We start from the raw sequence: 22,957 nt of genomic DNA on the forward strand, positions 1-22,957 counted from the left end.
TATCTGGCTTTTCTCCCCACTTACACAGCAAACTCATTGAAGGTAGAGGCCATAGGCAACGCATCTTTGTATCCCCGATTCACACCATTTAAACTCTCCTTCCCAAGAGTTTAAAAAGTGTGAGCTGGCCAGTTGAGGTAGAAGGATCTGCTGTTATGAGGCCAGAAAAATCTTACTAGGAGCGGCCAGAAGCAGCCAGGGCGTGTGGTGAGATGAAAGGAGAAGGACCCAGGAGACCTGGGCTCTCCTGAGGGCCTGCAACCCCGGGTAAGTCACTTGCCTGACTCTCTGCTTCCTTATCTGCTGGAAAAAATGATAAGACCAGCCCAGCCTACCTAATGGATTTGTCATGAGGCTGAAACCAGATAATACAGGTGAAAGTACTTTGTGTTGTGTAAAGAACTCTGCCAGTGAAAATTACTGTGCCTCTGAGCAGCTCCTTAAGATTTTTTCTTTTTTTAAGCACCAGATAATTGTATACAGAATCCATTCATTCAAACCACACTTGTAAGCTGTTGAAGGAAAAAAAAAAGAGAGGGGGAAAAAAAAAAGGAGGGAAGGAAAGAAAGAGGGAGTGGAAAGGGAATCACAGACATCAAACCACCAGGAAGGCTGCCCTGAGGGCAAGGCCCAGGTGACACTTACATAAGCAGATGGCAGCCAGGATTCGAAGGCCATACTCTGGGGGGATGCAGGTGGGGAAGAGTGGCTGTAACACGTAGTTGGAGAAGGTGAGGGAGATGACAGCCTGGTTGGTGGGGTAGATCACCAGCACAGCAATCCACAGCCTCAGGAACCTGAGGGAGGAACAGGACAGGACTTGACCCAGGACAGCAATGGAGATCCTCCCCACCCTTTGCCAACAGGCATAGCAGGGATTCCAACTCATCTGGGAAAAGCTTGGGCAAGTCAAAGGGCAGCCTTGGGAGGGAGTGTTTTCAGGGATGCTGAGGAGCCCAGCCACCCTCAGATGAGACACCTAGCCCTCTGAAATGACAATAAAGTGATTTAATAAAAAAAGAGCTAAGTTTCAACTAGTACTAACACAAGTTCTGGCATTCCTTCTCTCTCCCCTCTCCTTTCATCATCTCTTCTCTCCCACTCTGGCTCCCAGCACCCAATGGAATGAATGGAAAGAGAAATTTTACAACTCCAGAATTTTGACAGCCAGGACACGCTGAGGGTGTGGCTACTTAACTAACTGCCAGTGGAGACACAGGATGGGGTTTACAGGAGAAACAGCCTCCATACCTTTCTGCCCATTGGTTAGGGTTGAGCTCTTCCACAGCAGGGCTGCAGAAGTTGATGAAACTCAAAATCAGGACCTGGGTCTAGAGGGGGACCATTACCCTTGATAATGAGAGAAGAGGGTACCCTGTATCTCAGGCAGTTCAGTCTTACTAGTTAAGATAAAACAGCTCTGTATTTGTGACTTGCTTTCCTTGGGGGTCTATGGTCAGCATTGTCATATGGTTCTATTTGCCCTCACTCGTTGAATTTGCCCAGAAAAATCAACATAGAGATTAAAACTGCAAGCCTGGTTCCTCTACACTCTTGGGAGCATCAAGGGGACACAAGGCTACACCAGCACCATGACATGGAGACAAAAGAGAAACCCCGTTCTCCACCTCTGCTCGTCACACTGGTGGTTGGAAATCCCTGGCCTTGACTTCCTCCAATCTGACCACTTTCTGTGCACTCCTTCTTCTTTCCCCACTCAGGCCCCCACAGAGCTTCTTACCCAGCCAGTCCTCCGAAGATATCCTTGACATAGGAGTAGTCACCACCAGATCTGGGGATGGTGACCCCAAGCTCGGCATAGCACAGGGCTCCCACAGCTGTGATGAGACCCGTCACGATCCAGATGATAAGCGCGAGGCCCACAGAGCCAGCATTCTCCAGCACGCCCTTTGGCGAGACAAAGATTCCAGAGCCAATGATGTTTCCTGCACAAGGCACCAAGGGTAAGGAGGCACAGTTGGCGGGACTGGCATTTGCAGGGGTAGTTTCATCTCTGACCCGATTCTAAAATGCCTTTGGGATGTATAAACCATCTTTAGGCAGGGTGTCTAGAAATAATTCTCCCTAGAAGTAGGGTAAAGAGGAGAAGAGAACTGGCATATATTCAGCCAGGAAATTGGTCAGGTACTTCACATGTTTCATTTAACCTTCGGGACACCCTGTGGAGTCAGGTATCATGTCTCCCATTTTACAGAAGAAAAAACTGAGTCTCAGACATATTAGGTGAGTTGCCCAAGTCCACACAGTAGTAAGTCGTGGAGCAAGTACTGAATTTCAGGACCTTTTGGCTGGGCTACATGTGGTCCACCGAAGAAGCCAAGGGTCCAAGATGGACTAAAAATATATATAATAGCAAGGTTGGCAAAGCAGGTTGTTCTCAGAGACCAGTTGCCGTCCAGATGGCTTCAAAAATGAGCCAAAGGGCAACACCCTTTGGACAGAATGTGGGCACATGTGACTGGGGATTTTTTTTTTTTTACAAGCTAAACAGCACTCCTGGAGGCTGGCCTCTACCCCAGACTCGACAGCCCCACCCTTAGTGAGGAGCATGAAATGACCCTATAAAGACATTTCTAATAGTCTGGAAATGGTTTGTAGGAGTACAATATGTGCAAAGCCTCAGCACTGTATTCTAAAGGTCATTCCTTCCTTTATTTCATGTGACCCTCACAGCAACCTATGGGATTCAGGAAGAGGAAGAAAGGCAGGTATTTCCGTCTTTATTTTACAAACCAAGAGACTGAGGCCCAGAGGGGTTAAGTGGCTTTCTCCAAATTCCACAGCTACTGATGGGTAAAATTGGACCTAAAATCCGAGTCTCCTGATGCTTAATCCAATGCTCTTCCCACTAATCCACTTCTGCTTCTATAAGCAGGGGGCTGCTTTTCTCCTGAGAGGTTCAGCCAGCAGCAAGTACTGAAGGGTTTGCTTTTGGGATATGTGCTGGGCAGGGGATGAGTGTGGGGACAGCTCTTGATATGCTTCTTCCCCAGTTTTTCTTCATCTACTTCTTATGATTAAAGGCAGTGGTCAGGGTCTACCGGATGGGTGCTTTGAAAACTCTCTCTTTGTGCCCTTCCCAGCTACACCACTAAATGCCTAAGGGATCCTCCTCCGGGAAGAAGCAGAGGCTAAATGGATCCAGGTAGAGATGCAGAGCTGGAATATTATGAGGCCAGATGGATTTGATGAGGTTCTGAGGACATCCCAAATTGCCACCATCTCTCTTCAGTGATTTGGAACCAGTACTAGGCTGAATGAGATAGAAAGTATAGGAGTCTATGCTCAGCTTTCGGAAACTGACTTTTGGATCACAACTCTAACTCAACTTCAATCCGGCCTTGAAACTTTCATTTCTAAACCAAAATTCAATTTTTAATCCTGGGCCATGCACCCATTTGTTGCAGTCAAAGGGGGAGAGAAGAGGTTATTCTCATTCCAGAAGCAGTAGCTTTCCATTCCTCTGGGATACAGAATATGCCGCCCTTTTAGAACAAAAACATTGTAGTGTGAGATGAGAAATGGGAGAAGGAAGGAGTCTAGAAGGGCATAAAAACAACGACTAATGAGACTGGAATATAGAATCAGAGGCCACAGCACCAAACTACATGCAGATGGAAAGGGAGCACATTTCTGTCCTAAATACGCCTTCCTTCCTTTTCTTGGTGCTAACACTTTACCCCAACAGAACAGGGCTGCTTGTAGAAACCCAACTAAAACAAGACACAATCCCTCCTCTTCAAATTTGTGATGTCAATATCAGGCAAAGAGAAGATTAAAAAAAAAAAAAGAGAGAGAGAGAGATTCTGAGTGCCATCAGCTCTTAAAGATTCTTCCTTTTCTTAAATGTTTTTTTAAAGTCCTATGATAAGAAAAAAAAAATTTTTTTTTTTTCTTATGATAAGAATCAGGGACATCTTTCAGTCCTCCTCTCTCGTCAGCCAGCCTCCATATGTGCTTTGCATGAAGTGTAGGGTTTGTGGATACTAAAAGACCTGATCGTAGTAACCCAGGACTCAGGACATGTACAGCTTGTCAAGGGAGCTCTTCACCTGCAAAAACTGCTGCTGTTCCTTGTAAGGCACCAAGTGCTGGATGGTGAAAGAATGAGACAAGTGGGGTTGCTAATATTGCTGAAAGATGACAGTAAACTCCTCGCCCAGGAGAAATTTATCAAAAGTATGATCTACAGGGCATTTCAAAGGCAGCCAAGAAGAGCAATAGTACTAGGGTTATAAAACTAGCTCAAGGGATTGGAAAAACAATCAATACAGGAGGGGAAAAAAACAAGGTTTGACTTTGGTCTTTAAGGTGCTGAGAAGGGAGGGAGGAACAGCTAGGCATTTCCTACAGCCAGGCATGGCTGTTACAAGGGAGAAGAAAGGGAGCGGATGTTATTTAAAAGATCTGATCTTCTCAGGAATGAAGCAAGTCAATGTTCCACTAAGGGCTCTTGAAAAACAAACGCTGTAATCGGGATCAGTAAGCCCTTTTCTTCTCCTGCTTTAGCTCTGACATTTCCAGAGTGTGTGTGCTCTCTCCCTCTTTCTGGGTTGCGGAAGCCATGGGAATGTGGGATGTACCACACTAGTGGAGGGGTCGACTCCTATTCCTGTATCCCCTCATTCTCGGATAACATAACCTTCCATGGAGCTACCAAAGTGACTGCAAGGGTTGCCGCAGCTTGGCATTGGGACAAAAGTCCTCATTTTATAAAAATTGAGTTCTCCCTCCAAAAACATCTTAACCTTGACCAAATTAAAATTACAAAGCTAAAAATAAAAATGGAGCTATACCAGCCAAAACTGAGGGCTAAGGAACAGGAAGGAGAGGAGTGCCTCTTTCTGATTCTAGAAAGCCACTACCTAGAAAACCAGAAGCAGATAACATTTCCCGCATCTTAGAAACCTGTGGAACGTCTGTAGGGAAGTAACAGCACTCACAGCAGAGCTATGTTTGGGAGCATAAAGAAGAGTTTTCTTAAAAGCAATATGTACTACATACAATCTTTAGTGTGGTTATTTGATTAATATTTATTTCCCTACTAGACTGAAAGCTCCATTGAGAGCAGTATCAGTGTTGCTTTTCCTCACCTGTGAAATGCCACATAGTAGGCCAAAAAACAAACAAACAAACAAACAAAAAACCCATAGCTGTCAAGTTGATTCCAACTCATAGTGATCCTATAGGCCAGAGTAGAACTGCCCCATAGGGTTTCCAAGGAACAGCTGGTGAATTTGAACTGCTGACTTGTAAGATCAGCAGGCGAACTCTTAACCATTGCGCCACCAGGGCTCCCATGTGGGCACTTCATAAATGTTTATCAAGTGAATGATGCCTGACATCAATCCAGAACTTATCTCCACAGAGCAATTTCATATACTTGTTTCTTTGGAAACTCCAAGCCCTGTGAAGTATGTCAGGTGTGCATTGTAGATGAATGAATAAAGCAACCCACTTACTTCACTACTGAGGGAGGTAGACTGGCTATTATTATCATCCTCAGTTTACAGGGGAAGAAAGCAGGGCTACCATTATTCTCATTTTCCAAATTTGGAAATGAGGGAGGTATTATTATCTCTGTTTTACAGATGAAGAAACTGAGACCCAGAGACATAGTTATTTGCCTACATCACAGGGTAAGTTACTAGTAGCTGGATTAGAACCTAAATCTTCTGTCATAGCTTCAAGCCTTTCCCTGAAAATAAAAGCCCTTCCTACATACACGGAAGTCAGTTTTACCTGATCCCTTCTGTAGGCAATGAGAATGGTTCACAGACAACACTTACTAAAACGTTGGAACACAGATCTGATCTCTTCCTTCTATTGCAATACCACCTTCAATAGTGGTATACAAAACTCTCACATTACCTTACTCGATTCTCATAATAACTTTCTTAGCTGTCCAAGGGAAGTACTGTCATTCTTATTTTACCTTTACAAAAACTGAGGCTTACAGAGGTGAAGAAACTTGATCAAAGTCTCACACTGTGTGCAGTAGGGCCTGGACTAGAGGCCAAGTCCTTGGACTCCACTATTTTATGCAGCCTCTCCTCTAGAAATCCCACAATATACACTTTAACTGCAGGGCTTTAAACCTGGATACTGTTCATATGGGACTGTTCTGAGTGGCTTTGAAAAAAAGAGAACTGGAAAGGGCTTTGCTACCTTGATTATGGACCTTTCTTGATGAGATTTAGAATGAAAGTCAATTATGGTGGGAATTTTTTACTCTTAGAGTCATTGTCTATAAACCCATTTAAGAATGAGCTGCATACCCATCCAGGATCACCAAGGTACTCAAGGTCAGGGTTTTAGTTCTCACCTCCCCACCCCAATTAATAGAGTAATCATTTTATCACATAGATCTTTGTGAGAAATGGGTTCTAGGATGCCTGGACAATGACGCCTAGCTTGGCTTGTTCTCTTAAAGAAAAGCCAAGCAAGCCACTCCATTAAAAAGGGGCCAAGTTGTATTAGCGGGCAAGTCTTCACTAGAAAACTTGCCAGAATTGAGAAAATCTGCGTTTGCCATGAATAATCACTAACTTCCCCACCTGTAGGCCAATACCCATTTGAGTTCTATTAAGACATTACTCACATCCAGGCCTGTCCACACTAGAATGTTGCAGCCATCAAACAATTTTCTAGAACATGAAATTACAGACTTCTAATACCCAACAGACCCTCAGGGCCAAAAGGCTTTGGCGTTCCTTACCAACTCACGCTAGTTTTGAAATCTAGTTACAGCTTCCTCCTGGTGCTTGGAGGTTCCGGCCATTTCCATAATATCCAGAGAAAACTGAAGTGAACTTTTGTATTTCTTCCTTAAAGTGTCTGGGAAGATCTCAGGGCTTCTCAGGACTGTGGGAGCAACATGGAAGCAGAGGCATGGGCTTTGATTCTCTTACCCTGTATACATTTTCCCCTCAGGGCTGTACAAACAGCTGCCTTAGCAGTGGGAGCAGGTCAAGACTCGGGCACATACCCTGTGGCGTGGCCATCTCCTGCAGAACAGAGATGTGGAAGGTACTGCAGGACTCTGCTGTTCTGGATTCCTTATGGAAAAAGTGAAAAGGACACTACATGTAGAGTAGGAGGAGCCATTGAGTCCTTGCTTTGCCACTCACAAGCCACGCTACCTGAATCTGAGAGTCACTGTCTTGGTTATCTAGTGTTGTTATAACAGAAATACCACAAGTGGATGGCTTTAACAAAGAGAAATTTATTTTCTCACAGTTTAGGAGGCTAGAAGTCTGAATTCAGGGTGCCAGCTCCAGGGGAAGGCTTTCTCTGTCAGCTCTGGGGGAAGGTCCTTGTCATCATCAATCTTCCCTGGTCTAGGAGTGTCTCAGCGCAGGGACTCCAGGTCCAAAGGGCATGCTCCACTCCTGACTTTGCTTTCTCGGTGGTAGGAAGTCCCCTTGTCTCTCTGCTCACTTCTCTCATTTACATCTCAAAAGAGATTGACTCAAGATACAACCTAATCTTATAGGTTGAGCCCTGCCTCATTAACATCATAGAGGTAGGATTTACAACACATAGGAAAATCACATCAGATGACGGAATGGTAGACAATCACAATACTGGGAATCAGGCCTAGCCAAGTTCATATGCATTTTTGGGAGACACAACTCAATCCACAACAGTCACTTCCTTCATCCACAGTGTGGGGCAAATTGTTCCTGCTCTACCTACCTCACAGAGTTGTTGTGGGGATCAAGGAAGACGCTTTATAAACTACAAAATGCTAACAAACATAAGACATCACTAGGATCTGTAGAAGCAGGGATACAGCCCAGTCCTCGAAGAATACGATGGGCTCACTTTGGGAGCCTTGGCTCTAAAAGAGCACTGTAAGGCCAGGACCATGAAGCATTCTCTGAGTCACTTGTCTGTTTGTCTAGGTATAATTTTTAGATGCCACAGGTGGGCGGGCAGCAGATAATTGCATCTCTAAAAGTATTTATTGAGCACCCACTCTGTACATGCTTGCTTTAGAAGGTAATTGGAAAGCACTTGTTCATACATGGACTTTTAACAAAATAGTTGGAGCCAAGTGACACCCACCAGCTACTGAAAGACAGGCATCATGGCCTGAGGGGCTAAGAGTGCTGGGCCCTCAAATATGCTCATTAAGGATTCACATCTGGCCTCCAGCACCTCCTTGCCTGGCCAGGGAACCAGGTATCAGCTGTGAAAGGGTTTGTCTACTTGAGTGGTTCTCAGCTGAGGACACTTTTGCCCCCCAGGGGACATGGCAATGTCTAGAATAATTTTTGGTTGTCATAACTCGGAGAGGGTGCTACTAGCATCTAGTGGGTAGAGGCCAGGGATGCTGCTAAACATCCTACAATGAACAGGACAGCCCCTCACAACAAAGAATTATCTAGCTCAAAAAGTTAATAGTGCCTACACTGAGAAACCTTGGTCTACCTTCAGACCTCAATGTCACCATCTGGTTAATCTCTGAAGTCCCTTTCAGATTTGAAGTTGAGTGCTTTGATTTTGACTGGCTGCTATTACTCCACAAATACTTTCCAAGCACTTAACCACGCACGGATAAATACGTGGGAATGTGCAAATGAGTAAAACTCAGTCCCTGTCCTCAAGGAATTGTGTGAATACACATTGAATACATACCACAGGCTAGGGGCCTGATTTTAATACTCTACAAGAAACTTCTGTTTTACAGGTAAGTAAACTGATTAGTCGGAGCCCTGGGGGCACAGTGGTTAAGAGCTCAGGCTGCTAATCAATAGGTCGGCAGTTCAAATCCACCAACTGCTCCTTGGAAATCCTAAGGGGCAGTTCTGTTCTGTCCTACAGGGTCACTAGGAGTCAGAATCGACTCAGTGGCAATGGGTTTGAACAGACAAGTAACTTGTTCAAAGTTACGAAGCTTGTGAACAGGGGAACAGTTTGCAAACCCAAGACTATCTATCCCAAAGCCCATCGTTTTCTGGTTCCTCCCTTTCTACAACACACTGATGCAAGATCATAGAAAAATTCATTATAAGCTTTCCTCTTCCAGCAGTAGGCCCAACATAACAAGTGCCTCCTTATCCCTAAGGCAACCTGACCTGCCTATATCACCTGGCTTAGTCAACACACTACGCAGAACTGTGCTCTAACAAAGCAGCTAAAGCATGTATGCATTTTATAGATGTACAAACGGGCATCTTTGAAAAAAAATATAAAGATGAGAAGAACACACTAATAATTCTGCAGCAAGGGTACTTTTCTCTGCATAATCTGTCTGCACGACGTGCAGCTTAGTGTGTGTGAGGTTGCCTGAAACATCCTTGGCCATATTGTGAAGCCCCCTCCCCCAGAATGACGTCACTGCTAAAGCAGGGAGCAAGCCAATGGGAAGCTTTGTGACTGTGACAAAGAATAAGGGATGAGATGTGGTGGATAAAGCCTTTCAGCTCAATCTTCACTCATTCTATAAATAAAACAGCTTAAAATAGACTTGAGTAATTATTTTGCTTCTTGGAAATAAAACTCACCAGAGGGTACGCAGCCCAGAAACTAGCATATAATGTGCTCAATGCATGTTTGTTGAGTGTTAAAACATGGAACAATCTTGAATCCTCCGACCAGCAGCCCCCACCCCCATCCCAGGGAGCAGCCCTGCGGTTTGCCATTTCAGATCTCCAGGGAGAAGGGACTCAGGGAGCCTCCTCTGAGGGCATGTTCTGGAAGGGGAACAAGGCATGGTCCTTCTTGCTGTGTATGCTCAGCAGTGAGTTAACAGTTTTTAGACTCCCAGGGTTCCTGAACAGTTATAGTTTTCTGTAGTTCAGAATATACTCTCGGGATCATTTGCTGGTGCCTGCTTTTCTAGACCCCCAATCCTACCCTAAACAACAACAGAAATTCCTGAAACATTTCTTTGTAGGCAGCTGTGTTGTGGGATCATCCCTCAGAGCAACAGCGGAAAACTTTGGTAGCCTGGTAACTAGAGAAACCCAACCAGTATGCCCCATACCTCCACCTCACTTTAGTAAGCCAATTAAATTCAGAGAAGTTGTACATAGTCATTCGGTTTGGGTGCAGGGTGTTTTGTTGCTTTAGTTTTCCAAAATGAGCTGTTTGGTTTTATCTCTTGGACACAATTTTTTATCTTCTCGGTATCTATTGTCTTCCCCCGGCCCTAAGTGTCTCCTGCTAGTCACTCATTCTACTCTAACTCTGCTCTTTGAGGGTGTATACTATAGCCTGCCAGAAGTAGGCTCAACCAAACAGCTTCTTGAGCTCCCTGGTTCCTGGAGGCATGAAGCATCAATGGGATCTCTGGTCCCCAACCATCCCACACTCCATGCTGTGGAACATTTGGTTAAGCACAGTGGCTTCAGAGTTCAATAACCTGGGTGGGAATCCTGATTCTGTCATCGCCCAGTTACCTACCCACTGAACCCTCCATTTCTTTAATGGTACTTATTTCATGGGATTATATGAGAATGTTAAAAACAAGTACTGATCAAGTATTAAGTACCTGGTATATAGTCAATGCTCAATAAATGATAGCTACTTATTATTACACTGTTGGGTATAGCCTTTTTCTACTCACCAAGATATGTTTGTTTTGACAAGCCTCATGGGTGGCTTCCGTTTCAGAGTTTTCTTTGAGAACAGCGAGGGTTTTATTTAAATGTATTTTCATCCTGAACGAACCAAATCGTAATCTCTCCATGTTTTTAAAAAAAGTTGCAGTACAAACTCAAGAAGCAATTTTCACACTCCCCTCTGGTCAATGTCATATAGACATTTTGGGGATTAGAAGCTAATACATCATGTTGAGACACTAAATTGGTGTAGACCACATGGGCCTGAAAATGTTTTGATCTGAGTGTCCTATATTCACCCAATACCATTTCAGTACAGTTATACCCTAGTGGCACAATGGTTAAGTGCTCATCTGCTAAACAGAAGGTCAGTGGTTTGAGCCCACCAGCGGCTCCACAGGAGAAAAGGCCTGGTGATCTGCTCCTGTAAAGATTACAGCCTGGGAAACCCTACGGGGCAGTTCTACTCTGTCATACAGTCGCTATGAGTTAGAATTGACTCTACGGCACACAACACATGTGCGCACATACACACACACGCGCTTACAGTCACACTTCTCTGTTGATGGATATCCTAAAAAAAAATAATAATAAGTTTTCCCCATTTTTTCAGTATCAAGACATCCATGGCCTTTCCAGACACCAATCTCAGTGTTATCTTCCTCCATGTGCTGCCCCTCCACCACACAATACACACCAGCCTTCCTCCCTCTCCTCTCATGGTTAACAATTACAGTCATCCCTTGGTATCCCCTGGGGGTTTGGCTCCAGGACTCCACACAGATACCAAAACCCTCAGATGCTCAAGTCCTGTATGTAAAATGGCATAGTATTTGCATGTAACGTATACACATCCTCCCGTATACTTTAAATCTCTAGATTACTTATAATACCTAATACATTTAATACCTAATAAATGTTACATAAATAGTTTTTTCATCACAATTGTAGATTTGCTCTGGAAGGTAGCCTTCTCTTATCTGAGTTTCTTGAGCTCTCGTGGGAACGCTGACGTGGCCTAGGCATCAGCCAATGTCGATTTGCCTGTCATCTTGAAGTTCTTGAAGCTGTAGTGCTTTACAGAGCTAGCCAGCCATCCCTTGTTGTTGTTGTTGTTATTGTTATTTGTTCAGCATGCACAATGAATAAGTATGGTGAAAGGATACAGCCTCGACACACATCTTTCCTGATTTGAAACCACGCAGTATCCCTTCCTTCTGTTTGAACGACTGCCTCTGCTGGAGAGAGGCTGAGGGTCTGTGAAATGGCGGGAGGCTACAGCAGGGGATGCCTCCACATCACTTCATTTACACATATTCAGCGTAGTGCTCGGCACAGAGCAAATTCAAGTTTTGCCCTTTGGAACTTTATTTTTTCCCCCAAATATTTTCTATCTGCAATTGGTTGAATCTGTAGATGTGAAACCCATGGATACAGAAGAACTGTGGATGGGGAATGGTCAAGGGCTTTAGTGTGAACTCATATCATCTCAGTTGTTAGCCATGAACCCTGGGCAAATTACCTAATGGCTCTGTGACTCAATTATCTCACATGAGAGATAATTATAATATCTGCTTCCATAGGATTGTTGTCAGGACCAAATAAGACAATATATATAAACAGCTTATAGCACAGGCTGTGTTGTACTCTTTTAAGAAGTATCTATAGGGGATCAAATTGACAACAGCAACTTGAAAGATTAGACAGGAAACTTACGGGGCAGTGAGTTTATGTTAACGGGGAAGGAACAATTTGCAAATTTGAGATGGTGGCACAACTTGAAGAATATAATCAGTGTCACTGAATTGTACATGTAGAAATTGTTGAACTGGTGCATGTTCTGCTGAGCATATTTTCAACAACAACAAAAAATAAATTAAAAAAAGATATACCCTATACTGATACAGCTTAATTAACACAACAAAGAAAACCTCTATTCCCAAATGACATTATATCCACAGGTCAGTATTTCAACACATATTTTGTGGGGGATAACATTCGATCCATAAAACTCACTAATACCTCTGATACCTTTTTTTTTTTAACTTTTATCGAGCTTCAAGTAAACGTTTACAAATCAAGTCAGACTGTCACATATAAGTTTATATACATCTTACTCCGTATTCCCACTTGCTCTCCCCCTAATGAGTCAGCCCTTCCAGTCTCTCCTTTCGTGACAATTTTGCCAGCTTCCAACTCTCTCTATCCTCCCATCCCCCCTCCAGACAGGAGATGCCAACACAGTCTTGAGTGTCCACCTGATACAAATAGCTCACTCTTCATCAGCATCTCTCTCCTACCCACTGTCCAGTCCCTTCCATGTCTGATGAGTTGTCTTTGGGAATGGTTCCAGTTCTGGGCCAACAGAAGGTTTGGGGACCATGACCACCAGGATTCCTCTAGTCTCAGTCAGACCATTAAGTCTGGTCTTTTTATGAGAATTTGGGGTCTGCATCCCACTGATCTCCTGCTCCCTCAGGGGTTCTCTGTCGTGCTCCCTGTCAGGGCAGTCATCGGTTGTTGCCGGGCACCATCTAGTTCTTCTGGTCTCAGGATGATGTAGGTCTCTGGTTCATGTGGCCCTTTCTGTCTCTTGGGCTCATAGTAGTCGTGTGACCTTGGTGTTCTTCATTCTCCTTTGATCCAGGTGGGTTGAGACTGATTGATGCATCTTAGATGGCCGCTTGTTAGCATTTAAGACCCCAGACGTCACATTTCAAAGTGGGATGCAGAATGTTTTCATAGTAGTATTATTTTGCCAATTGACTTAGAAGTCCCCTTAAGCCATAGTCCCCAAACCCCCTCCCTTGCTCCGCTGACCTTCGAAGCATTCAGTTTATCCTGGAAACTTCTTTGCTTTTGGTCCAGTCAAGTTGAGCTGACCTTCCATGTATTGAGTATTGTCCTTCCCTTCACCTAAAGTAGTTCTTATCTACTAATTAATCAGTAAATAACCCTCTCCCACCCTCCCTCCCTCCCCTCCCCCCTCCTCGTAACCACAAAAGTATGTGTTCTTCTCAGTTTATACTATTTCTCAAGATCTTATAATAGTGGTCTTATACAATATTTGTCCTTTTGCTTCTGACTAATTTCGCTCAGCATAATGCCTTCCAGGTTCCTCCATGTTATGAAATGTTTCACAGATTCGTCACTGTTCTTTATCGATGCGTAGTATTCCATTGTGTAAATATACCACAATTTATTTAACCATTCATCCGTTGATGGACACCTTGGTTGCTTCCAGCTTTTTGCTGTTGTAAACAGAGCTGCAATAAACATGGGTGTGCATATATCTGTGTGAAGGCTCTTATTTCTCTAGGATATATTCCGAGGAGTGGGATTTCTGGGTTGTATGGTAGTTCTATTTCTAACTGTTTAAGATAACGCCAGATAGATTTCCAAAGTGGTTGTACCATTTGACATTCCCACCAGCAGTGTATAAGAGTTCCAATCTCTCCGCAGCCTCTCCAACATTTATTATTTTGTGTTTTTTGGATTAATGCCAGCCTTGTTGGAGTGAGATGGAATCTCATCGTAGTTTTAATTTGCATTTCTCTAATGGCTAATGATTGAGAGCATTTTCTCATGTATCTGTTAGCTGCCTGAATATCTTCTTTAGTGAAGTGTGTGTTCATATCCTTTGCCCACTTCTTGATTGGGTTGTTCATCTTTTTGTGGTTGAGTTTTGACAGAATCATATAGATTTTAGAGATCAGGCGCTGGTCAGAGATGTCATAGCTGAAAATTCTTTCCCAGTCTGTAGGTGGTCTTTTTACTCTTTTGGTAAAGTCTTTAGATAAGCATAGGTGTTTGATTTTTAGGAGCTCCCAGTTATCGGATTTCTCTTCGTCATTTTTGGTAATGTTTTGTATTCTGTTTATGCCTTGTATTAGGGCTCCTAGGGTTGTCCCTATTATTTCTTCCATGATCTTTATCGTTTTAGTCTTTATGTTTAGGTCTTTGATCCACTTGGAGTTAGTTTTTGTGCTTGGTGTGAGGTATGGGTCCTGTTTCATTTTTTTGCAAATGGATATCCAGTTATGCCAGCACCATTTGTTAAAAAGACTATCTTTTCCCCAATTAACTGACAGTGGGCCTTTGTCAAATATCAGCTGCTCATATGTGGATGGATTTATATCTGGGTTCTCAATTCTGTTCCATTGGTCTATGTGCCTGTTGTTGTACCAGTACCAGGCTGTTTTGACTACTGTGGCTGTATAACTCTGATACCCTTTTAGCCTTAAAGCATCAATGGTCTTGTTCCTTGGGTCAGAATCCTACCCCTCTGCTCAGCTCTTTGGCCAGATCCATGTTAGGAACCTCAGACCCACCACTCAGAAGGGGAGGAGGAGGGGAAGTGGGGCTAAATCCAGGGCTACCCTAAATGTGGGATCTCTACAGCAAGCACTATGCTGGGGTCTCTCTCATCCACCATCTCATTTGACCCTGAAAGTGCAAATATTTCCATTTATACCCCAGGACATGGAGAGTGAGAGAAATTAAGTAACTCACCCAAGGATATATAGATTGTAAATTATTGTTAGGATTCAAACACTGATTTACCAAAGCCCACATTCTTTATACCATGCTGTCTCACTTTGGTATATATTTGTGTCCTGATTAGTTTACTAATACCAGCAGTAGTTATATAACAGCACCTAACACTGATTAAACATCATCTCCAGACAAAAAAAAAAAAAGAGCTTACGGCACAGGAACTGGCATTTAGGAAGAGCTCAGTAAGTACTATTTTTTAAAAATCTGATTTGTTGGGAGACAGTGGTTTAGTAGCTAGACCTGCATCCAGTATTGCCCTGTAGCAAATATACCAAGTTCACCCATGAAACACACATTGTGCTGCAAACAAAAAGGTCTGACAAATTATGAACATTTTTCTTTAGGGTCTGCAGCATGCCTGTTTGTCTTTAGACCTAGATTCTGGGTACATACTTGTGGGTTGGGGGAATTGAGTCATTACAAATTTATTCAATTTAATTCAGCTCCCCTCTGTTCCACTTCTGTTCTGACACTACCTGCACACACAGCACTTCTTCCTCTGATCCTAACCACCCGGAGCTAGATCAGACCTTGCAAGTTAATCCTTTCGTGCCCAGCAGTACATATAGTGACCATGAGTTTTTTTTCAGCCTCTGGGGCTTATCAGGAAGCTGCTGTACCAGTGACAGCACATGCTGCCACAAGGCAGGGGCCTTTATGACTGTTTGAAACTGGAGAAACAGGTGTGTACCACAAATTACTGTTTTTACAGGGTATTGTATGAAGTGTCTGAAATTTTGGTAAGAAAAATAGAAATTTTGAAAATATTTATTTGTTACACATATGTACCAATAGACCCTGGTAGGGACTCTTGGGTATAATTAATGGTGCTTCATATGTACCACTAAACACTTAGGGTAGGCTTGTGGGAGGGGGAAAGAAATCCATACTAAAAAAAAAAAAAAAATTTTTTTTTTTTTTTAAATTCAGACATACTCAATGATTAAGCATGCTTCCATTAATGAAAACACATGATAGCAACAGAAAATTCAAAGTGGAAGATAACTGGGTCACCAAATTAAAGAGTACAATCCTTCAGACTGCCAGGTCTACCCAAGACTTCAAACATCAGCTACAAGCTTGGGAGCCCCCAAGGCACCCTCACTTCTGCCCTTCTGGCCACGAATTTGGGGGTACCCTCTGCCCACTCAGAACATCAGTCATATAAGCTCAGGGGCCCACAGAGTCCCCTACTTATGACCTGCCGGCTCCCACTACTTCCTCAGGTTCAAGAATTCACTAAATAATTCATAGAACTCAACAAAAGTGCTATCTTTACAATTACAGTTTTATTATAGCAAAAAGGATACAAATGAAGAGATGTGTAGGGTGAGGTCTGGCAGGATTCCCAATATAGAGCTTCCATGTCTGGAAAAGGGACTTACTACTACCCTCCCACATGCATCTGTATCTTTCACCAACCAGGAAGCCCAAGGAGCTTCTGTGTTCAGAGCCTTTATTAGGGCCTCGCTGTGTTGTTGTTGTTAGGTGCTGTCGAGTCGGTTCCGACTCATAGCGACCCTATGCACAACAGAATAAAACACTGCCCGGTCCTGTGCCATCCTTACAATCATTGTTATGCTTGACCTCATTGTTGCAGCCACCGTGTCAATCTACCTCATTGAGGGTCTTCCTCTTTTCTGCTGACCCTGTACTCTGCTAGGCAAGATGTCCTTCTCCAGGGACTGATCCCTCCTGACAACATGTCCAAAGTATGTAAGACGCAGTCTCGCCATTCTTTACTCTAAGGAGCATTCTGGCCGCAGTTCTTCCAAAACTGATTTGTTCGTTCTTTTGGCAGTCCATGGTATAGTCAATATTCTTCACCAACACCACAATTCAAAGGCGTCAATTCTTCTTTGGTCTTCTTTATTCATTGTCCAGCTTTCACATGCATATGATGTGATTGAAAATACCATGGCTTGGGTCAGGCGCACCTTAGTCTTCAGGGTGACATCTTTGCTCTGCAACACTTCGAAGAGGTTCTTTGCAGCAGATTTACCTAATGCAATGCGTCTTTTGATTTCTTGACTGCTGCTTCCATGGCTGTTGATTGTGGATCCAAGTAAAAAGAAATCCTTGACAACTTCAATCTTTTCTCCATTTATCATGATGTTGCTCATTGGTCCAGTTGTGAGGATTTTTGTTTTCTTTAGGTTAAGGTGTAATCCATACTGAAGGCTGTGATCTTTGATCTTCATTAGTAAGTGCTTCAAGTCCTCCTCACTTTCAGCAAGCCAGGTTGTGTCATCTGCATAGCGCAGGTTGTTAATGAGTCTTCCTGCAATCCTGATGACCTGTTCTTCTTCATATAGTCCAGCTTCTCGTATTATTTGTTCAGCATACAGATTAAATAGGCATGGTGAAAGAATACAATCCTGACGCATACCGTTCCTGACTTTAAACCAATCAGTATCCCCTTGTTCTGTCCGAACAACTGCCTCTTGATCTATGTGAAGGTTCCTCATGAGCACAATTAAGTGTTCTGGAATTCCCATTCTTCGCAGTGTTATCCATAGTTTGTTATGATCCACACAGTCAAATGCCTTTGCATAGTCAATAAAACAGAGGTAAACATCCTTCTGGTATTCTCTGCTTTCAGCCAGGATCCATCTGACAACAGCAATGATATCCCTGGTTCCATGTCCTCTTCTGAATCCAGCCTGAATTTCTGGCATTTCCCTGTTGATATACTGGTGCAGCCGTTTTTGAATGATCTTCAGCAAAATTTTGCTTGCATGTGATATTAATGATATTGTTCTATAATTTCCACATTAGGTTGGATCACGTTTCTTGGGAATAGGCATAAATATGGATCTCTTCCAGTCAGTTGGCCAGGAAGCTGTCTTCCATATTTCTTGGCATAGGCGAGTGAGCACCTCCAGTGCTGCATCTGCTTGCTGAAACATCTCAATTGATATTCCATCAATTCCTGGAGCCTTGTTTTTCGCCAGTGCCTTCAGAGCAGCTTAGACTTCTTCCTTCAGTACCATCGGTTCCTGATCATATGCCACCTCTTGAAATGGTTGAACATCGACTAATTCTTTTTGGTATAATGACTCTGTGTATTCCTTCCATCTTCTTTTGATGCTTCCTGTGTCGTTTAATATTTTCCCCATGGAATCCTTCACTATTGCAACTGGAGGCTTGAATTTTTTCTTCAGTTCTTTCAGCTTGAGAAACACCGAGCGTGTTCTTCCCTTTTGGTTTTCCATCTCCAGCTCTTTGCACATGTCATTATAATACTTTACTTTGTCTTCTCGAGAGGCCCTTTGAAATCTTCTGTTCGGTTCTTTCACTTCATCAATTCTTCCTTTTGCTTTAGCTGCTTGACGCTCAAGAGCAAGTTTCAGAGTCTCCTCTGACATCCATCTTGGTCTTTTCTTTCTTTCCTGCCTTTTCAGTGACCTCTTGTTTTCTTCATGGATGATGTCCTTGATGTCATTCCACAACTCGTCCAGTCTTCGGTCACTAGTGTTCAATGCGTCAAATCTATTCTTCAGATGGCCTCTAAATTCAGGTGGGATAAACTCAAGGTCATATTTTGGCGCTCGTGGACTTGCTCTGATTTTCTTCAGTTTCAGCTTGAACTTGCATATGAGCAATGGATGGTCTGTTCCACAGTCGGCCCCTGGCCTTGTTCTGACTGATGATATTGAGCTTTTCCATCATCTCTTTCCACAGATGTAGTCAATTTGATTTCTGTGTATTCCATCTGGCGAGGTCCATGTGTATAGTCGCCATTTATGTTGGTGAAAGAAGGTATTTGCAATGAAGAAGTCGTTGGTCTTGCAAAATTCTATCATTCGATCTCCGGCATTGTTTCTATCACCAAGGCCATATCGTCCAACTACTGGTCCTTCTTCTTTGTTTCCAACTTTTGCATTCCAATCACCAGTAATTATCAATGCATCTTGATTGCATGTTTGATCAATTTCAGACTGCAGCAGCTGATAAAAATCTTCTATTTCTTCATCTTTGGCCCTAGTGGTTGGTGCATAAATTTGAATAATAGTCGTATTAACTGGTCTTCCTTGTAGGCGTATGGATATTATCCTATCACTGACAGTGTTGTACTTCAGGATAGATCTTGAAATGTTCTTTTTGACAATGAATGCAACACCATTCCTTTTCAAGTTGTCATTCCCAGCATAGTGGACTATATGATTGTCCGATTCAAAATGGCCAGTACCAGTCCATTTCAGCTCACTAATGCCTAGGATATTGATGTTTATGCATTCCATTTCATTTTTGATGATTTCCAATTTTCCTAGATTCATACATCGTACATTCCAGGTTCCGATTATTAGTGAATGTTTAAAGCTGTTTTGTCTCATTTTGAGTCGTGCCGCATCCGCAAATGAAGGTTCCAAAAGCTTTACCCCATCCACGTCATTAAGGTCGACTCTACTTTGAGGAGGCAGCTCTTCCCCAGTCATCTTTTGAGTGCCTTCCAACCTGGGGGGCTCATCTTCCAGCACTACATCAGACAATGTTCCACTGCTATTCATAAGGTTTTCACTGGCTAATGCTTTTCAGAAGTAGACTGCCGGGTCCTTCTTCCTAGTCTGTCTTAGTCTGGAAGCTCAGCTGAAACCTGTCCTCCATGGGTGACCCTGCTGGTATCTGAATACCGGTGGCATAGCTCCTAGCATCACAGCAACACACAAGCCCCCACAGTACAACAAACTGACAGACACGTGGGGGCCTCACTATGTAGCCATGATTAATAGAATCATGTCTCCTCCCAGGTCAGCTGATATCACCCAGAGGGTCCTGGAGACACCTCATTAGCATAAACCCTCAGCTGTGGTCTGGAAGCCTCATCAAAGACACTTCAATCACTGGGAAGAGGTTACCGCTCAGGAACCAAAGACAAAGATCAAATTCTTTGGGTTAAGTTAAATTCTTTACCCCACAGTAGTTAACTGTGTAACTGGTATAAAGTGACCTAAATAGCCAGGAACTCTGTGGGTGCCTCTAACATGGCTGGGAGAACATGGGCCATAAAGGAAAGGTGTGCGTTTAATAATGATAGCTAGTAGAACAGCAAGTGGGAGCATGGCCTGAGCTGGCCAGATCCTGTGACAGCCAAGCCAATGTGCCTCAGGCTCACCACAAGTCTCCCTGCAACTGCATGGGGAACATTACCTTCTTCTACTCTAGGAGACTGCTCAGCATTCCCTTATACCAGGGCACTTCTTCACTGAGAACACAACACTAATTGCTTCATCTATAATTACAAATAAGGATAGCTGCCTACATTCTAAAGAAAAAGAGGGGGCTTTTAGGACATAAAAATAGAAATAGTAGTGAATAAGCCTTGAGAGCTTGATTCAGCATTGATACAAACTGAGTTTGAATCCTGGCTCCAATACTTCCTAGCAATCTGACTTTAGGCAAGTTATTCATCCTTCGGAGCTTCTATTTCTTTATCTGGAAGGAAGGATAATAAGTGTCTACCATGTATGGTTATTGTGAGGAATAAATAAGATAGATGTTTCGACTGGCATATTCACCACCAGTACTACCACCACCAGCAGCTGTAATTGCATTGATTTCCACTTATGGTGATCCTATGAGTGTCAGAGTAGAACTGTGCTCCATAGGGTTTTCAATGGCTGACTTTTCAGAAGTAGATTCCCAGGCCTTCCTTCTGAGGCACTTCTGGGTAAACTCCAACCTTTTGGTTAGCAGACGAACACGTTAACCTTTTGTACCCCCAGGGATTCCGCCTGCCATATAAAAAAAACCATATAGTACGGGCTTAATAATGATAGCTAGTAACAGTAGGTTTGGTATCATGAATAAATGAATTTTGTTGTTCCTTGACACTCTCCTTAGACTTTGGGGAGACTCCACATTCATGGTGAAATCTAAGTTCATTTGCTGGCAACAAGTTTCCTTAGTCAAATATGTGGAGAGCAATAGCCTGGTTAGGTTAGGGCAAGGGTGATATTAAAAATTAAAATGGGTTAGAAATAGAACTACCATATGATCCAGCAATCCCATTCCTTGGAATACATCCTAGAGAAATAAGAGCCTTTACACGAACAGATATATGCACACCCATGTTTATTGCAGCACTGTTTACAATAGCAAAAACTTGGAAGCAACCAGGGTGCCCATCAACGGATGAATGGATAGATAAATTATGGTATATTCACACAGTGGAATACTACGCATCAATAAAGAACAGTGAGGAGTCTGTGAAACATTTCATAACATGGAGGAACCTGGAAGGCATTACGCTGAGTGAAATTAGTCAGTTGCAAAAGGACAAATATTATATAAGACCACTATTATAAGAACTTGAGAAATAGTTTAAACTGAGAAGAAAACATACTTTTGTGGTGATGGGGGGGGAGGGAGGGAGGGAGGGTAGGAGAGGGGTATTCACTAATTAGATAGTAGATAAGAACTACTTTAGGCTAAGGGAAAGACAGCACACAATACAGGGGAGGTCAGCACAATTGGACTAAACCAAAAGCAAAGAAGTTTCCTGAATAAACTGAATGCCTCGAAGGCCAGTGTAGCAGGGGCAGGGGTCTGCGGACCATGGTTTCAGGGGACATCTAAGTTAACTGGCATAATAAAATCTATTATGAAAACATTCTGCATCCCACGTTGAAGAGTGGCGTCTGGGGTCTTAAACGCTAGCAAGCAGCCATCTAAGATGCATCAATTAGTCTCAACCCACCTGGATCAAAGGAGAATGAAGAACACCAAGGACACAAGATGATTACGAGCCCAAGAGACAGAAAGGGCCACATGAACCAGGACTACGTCATCCTGAGACCAGAAGAACTAGATGGTGCCCAGCTACAACCGATGACTGCCCTGACAGGGAACACAACACAGAACCCCTGAGGGAGCAGGAGGGCAGTGGGACGCAGACCCCAAATTCTCATAAGACCAGACTTAATGGTCTGACTGAGACTGGAAGGACCCCAGTGGTCATGGCCCCCAGACCTTTTGTTGGCCCAGGAGAGGAACCAGTCCCGAAGCCAACTCTTCAGACATGGATTGGGCTGGACAATGGGTTGGAGAGGGATGCTGGTGAGGAGTGAGCTTCTTGGATCAGGTGGACACTTGAGACTATGTTGGCATCTCCTGCCTGGAGGGGAGATGAGAGGGTGGAGGGGGTTAGAAGCTGGTGAAATGGACACGAAAAGCGAGAGTGGAGGGAGAGAGCGGGCTGTCTCATTAGGGGGAGAGTAATTGGGAGTGTGCAGCAAGGTGTATATGCGTTTTTGTGTGAGAGACTGACTTAATTTGTAAACTTTCACTTACAGCACAATAAAAATTATTAAAAAAAAAAAAATTTAAATGGGCCGACCTAATTGCCCAGGTTGATGAACTTATTCCTAGTTTAAAGATTTTCAAGGTAAGTTCCCAGCAGCCCTGTAGATAAATGCTTCTTAAGACTACTGTCTTCACACTTTTTTCCAAGAAGTAAATTAAATTCAATAATCATTTGAGTAACTGTTCCATGTTAGGCATTCCATGACACACTAAGGATTCAAAGACATATAAGACACAGCTTTTGCTCGAGGAAATAGTCGTTTAGTCATCACCTTTTTACCTTCAAAATCTCCCAGAGTCATTTTCTCCACTCCATTTCCCCTCACCTCCTTCAAGATGATTCTCAATCTAGTTCTTGATGAGAATCGCTCTTTCCTTGTGCTTTCTACCGTTTTACCTAACGTTGTCCTCCTTCCGCTCTTACACAACTAAACCACATCATTAATTTTCTGTGTTCTCTGTTTAATGTATCTGAACCTCATCTCCCCACATACTATAAGTAA

General features: G+C 43.2%; 1 protein-coding gene and 1 long non-coding RNA gene across 3 annotated transcripts in view; one reads left to right on the plus strand and one right to left on the minus strand.

Moving 5' to 3' along the window:
- LOC111748108 (uncharacterized) overlaps positions 1 to 1,797 on the plus strand; it is a 56,455-nt gene extending 54,658 nt beyond the window's left edge. Inside the window, exon 5 of the long non-coding RNA XR_010323140.1 lies at positions 1,722 to 1,797. This is a non-coding gene — a long non-coding RNA (uncharacterized LOC111748108). The remainder of the gene's footprint in view (positions 1 to 1,721) is intronic.
- Positions 1 to 22,957, minus strand: part of SLC7A8 (solute carrier family 7 member 8) — a 64,537-nt gene that overhangs the window by 37,162 nt on the left and 4,418 nt on the right. For both annotated transcript variants that reach the window (XM_064292301.1, XM_003420986.4), the window contains 2 exons: positions 1,742 to 1,946; positions 646 to 797 (listed from right to left, as the gene is read on the minus strand). In XM_064292301.1, the coding sequence (XP_064148371.1) occupies positions 646 to 797; positions 1,742 to 1,946 (357 nt within the window). The remainder of the gene's footprint in view (positions 1 to 645; positions 798 to 1,741; positions 1,947 to 22,957) is intronic.

This window comes from Loxodonta africana, chromosome 10 (assembly GCF_030014295.1).
Source record: "Loxodonta africana isolate mLoxAfr1 chromosome 10, mLoxAfr1.hap2, whole genome shotgun sequence".
Classification (NCBI taxonomy): domain Eukaryota; kingdom Metazoa; phylum Chordata; class Mammalia; order Proboscidea; family Elephantidae; genus Loxodonta; species Loxodonta africana.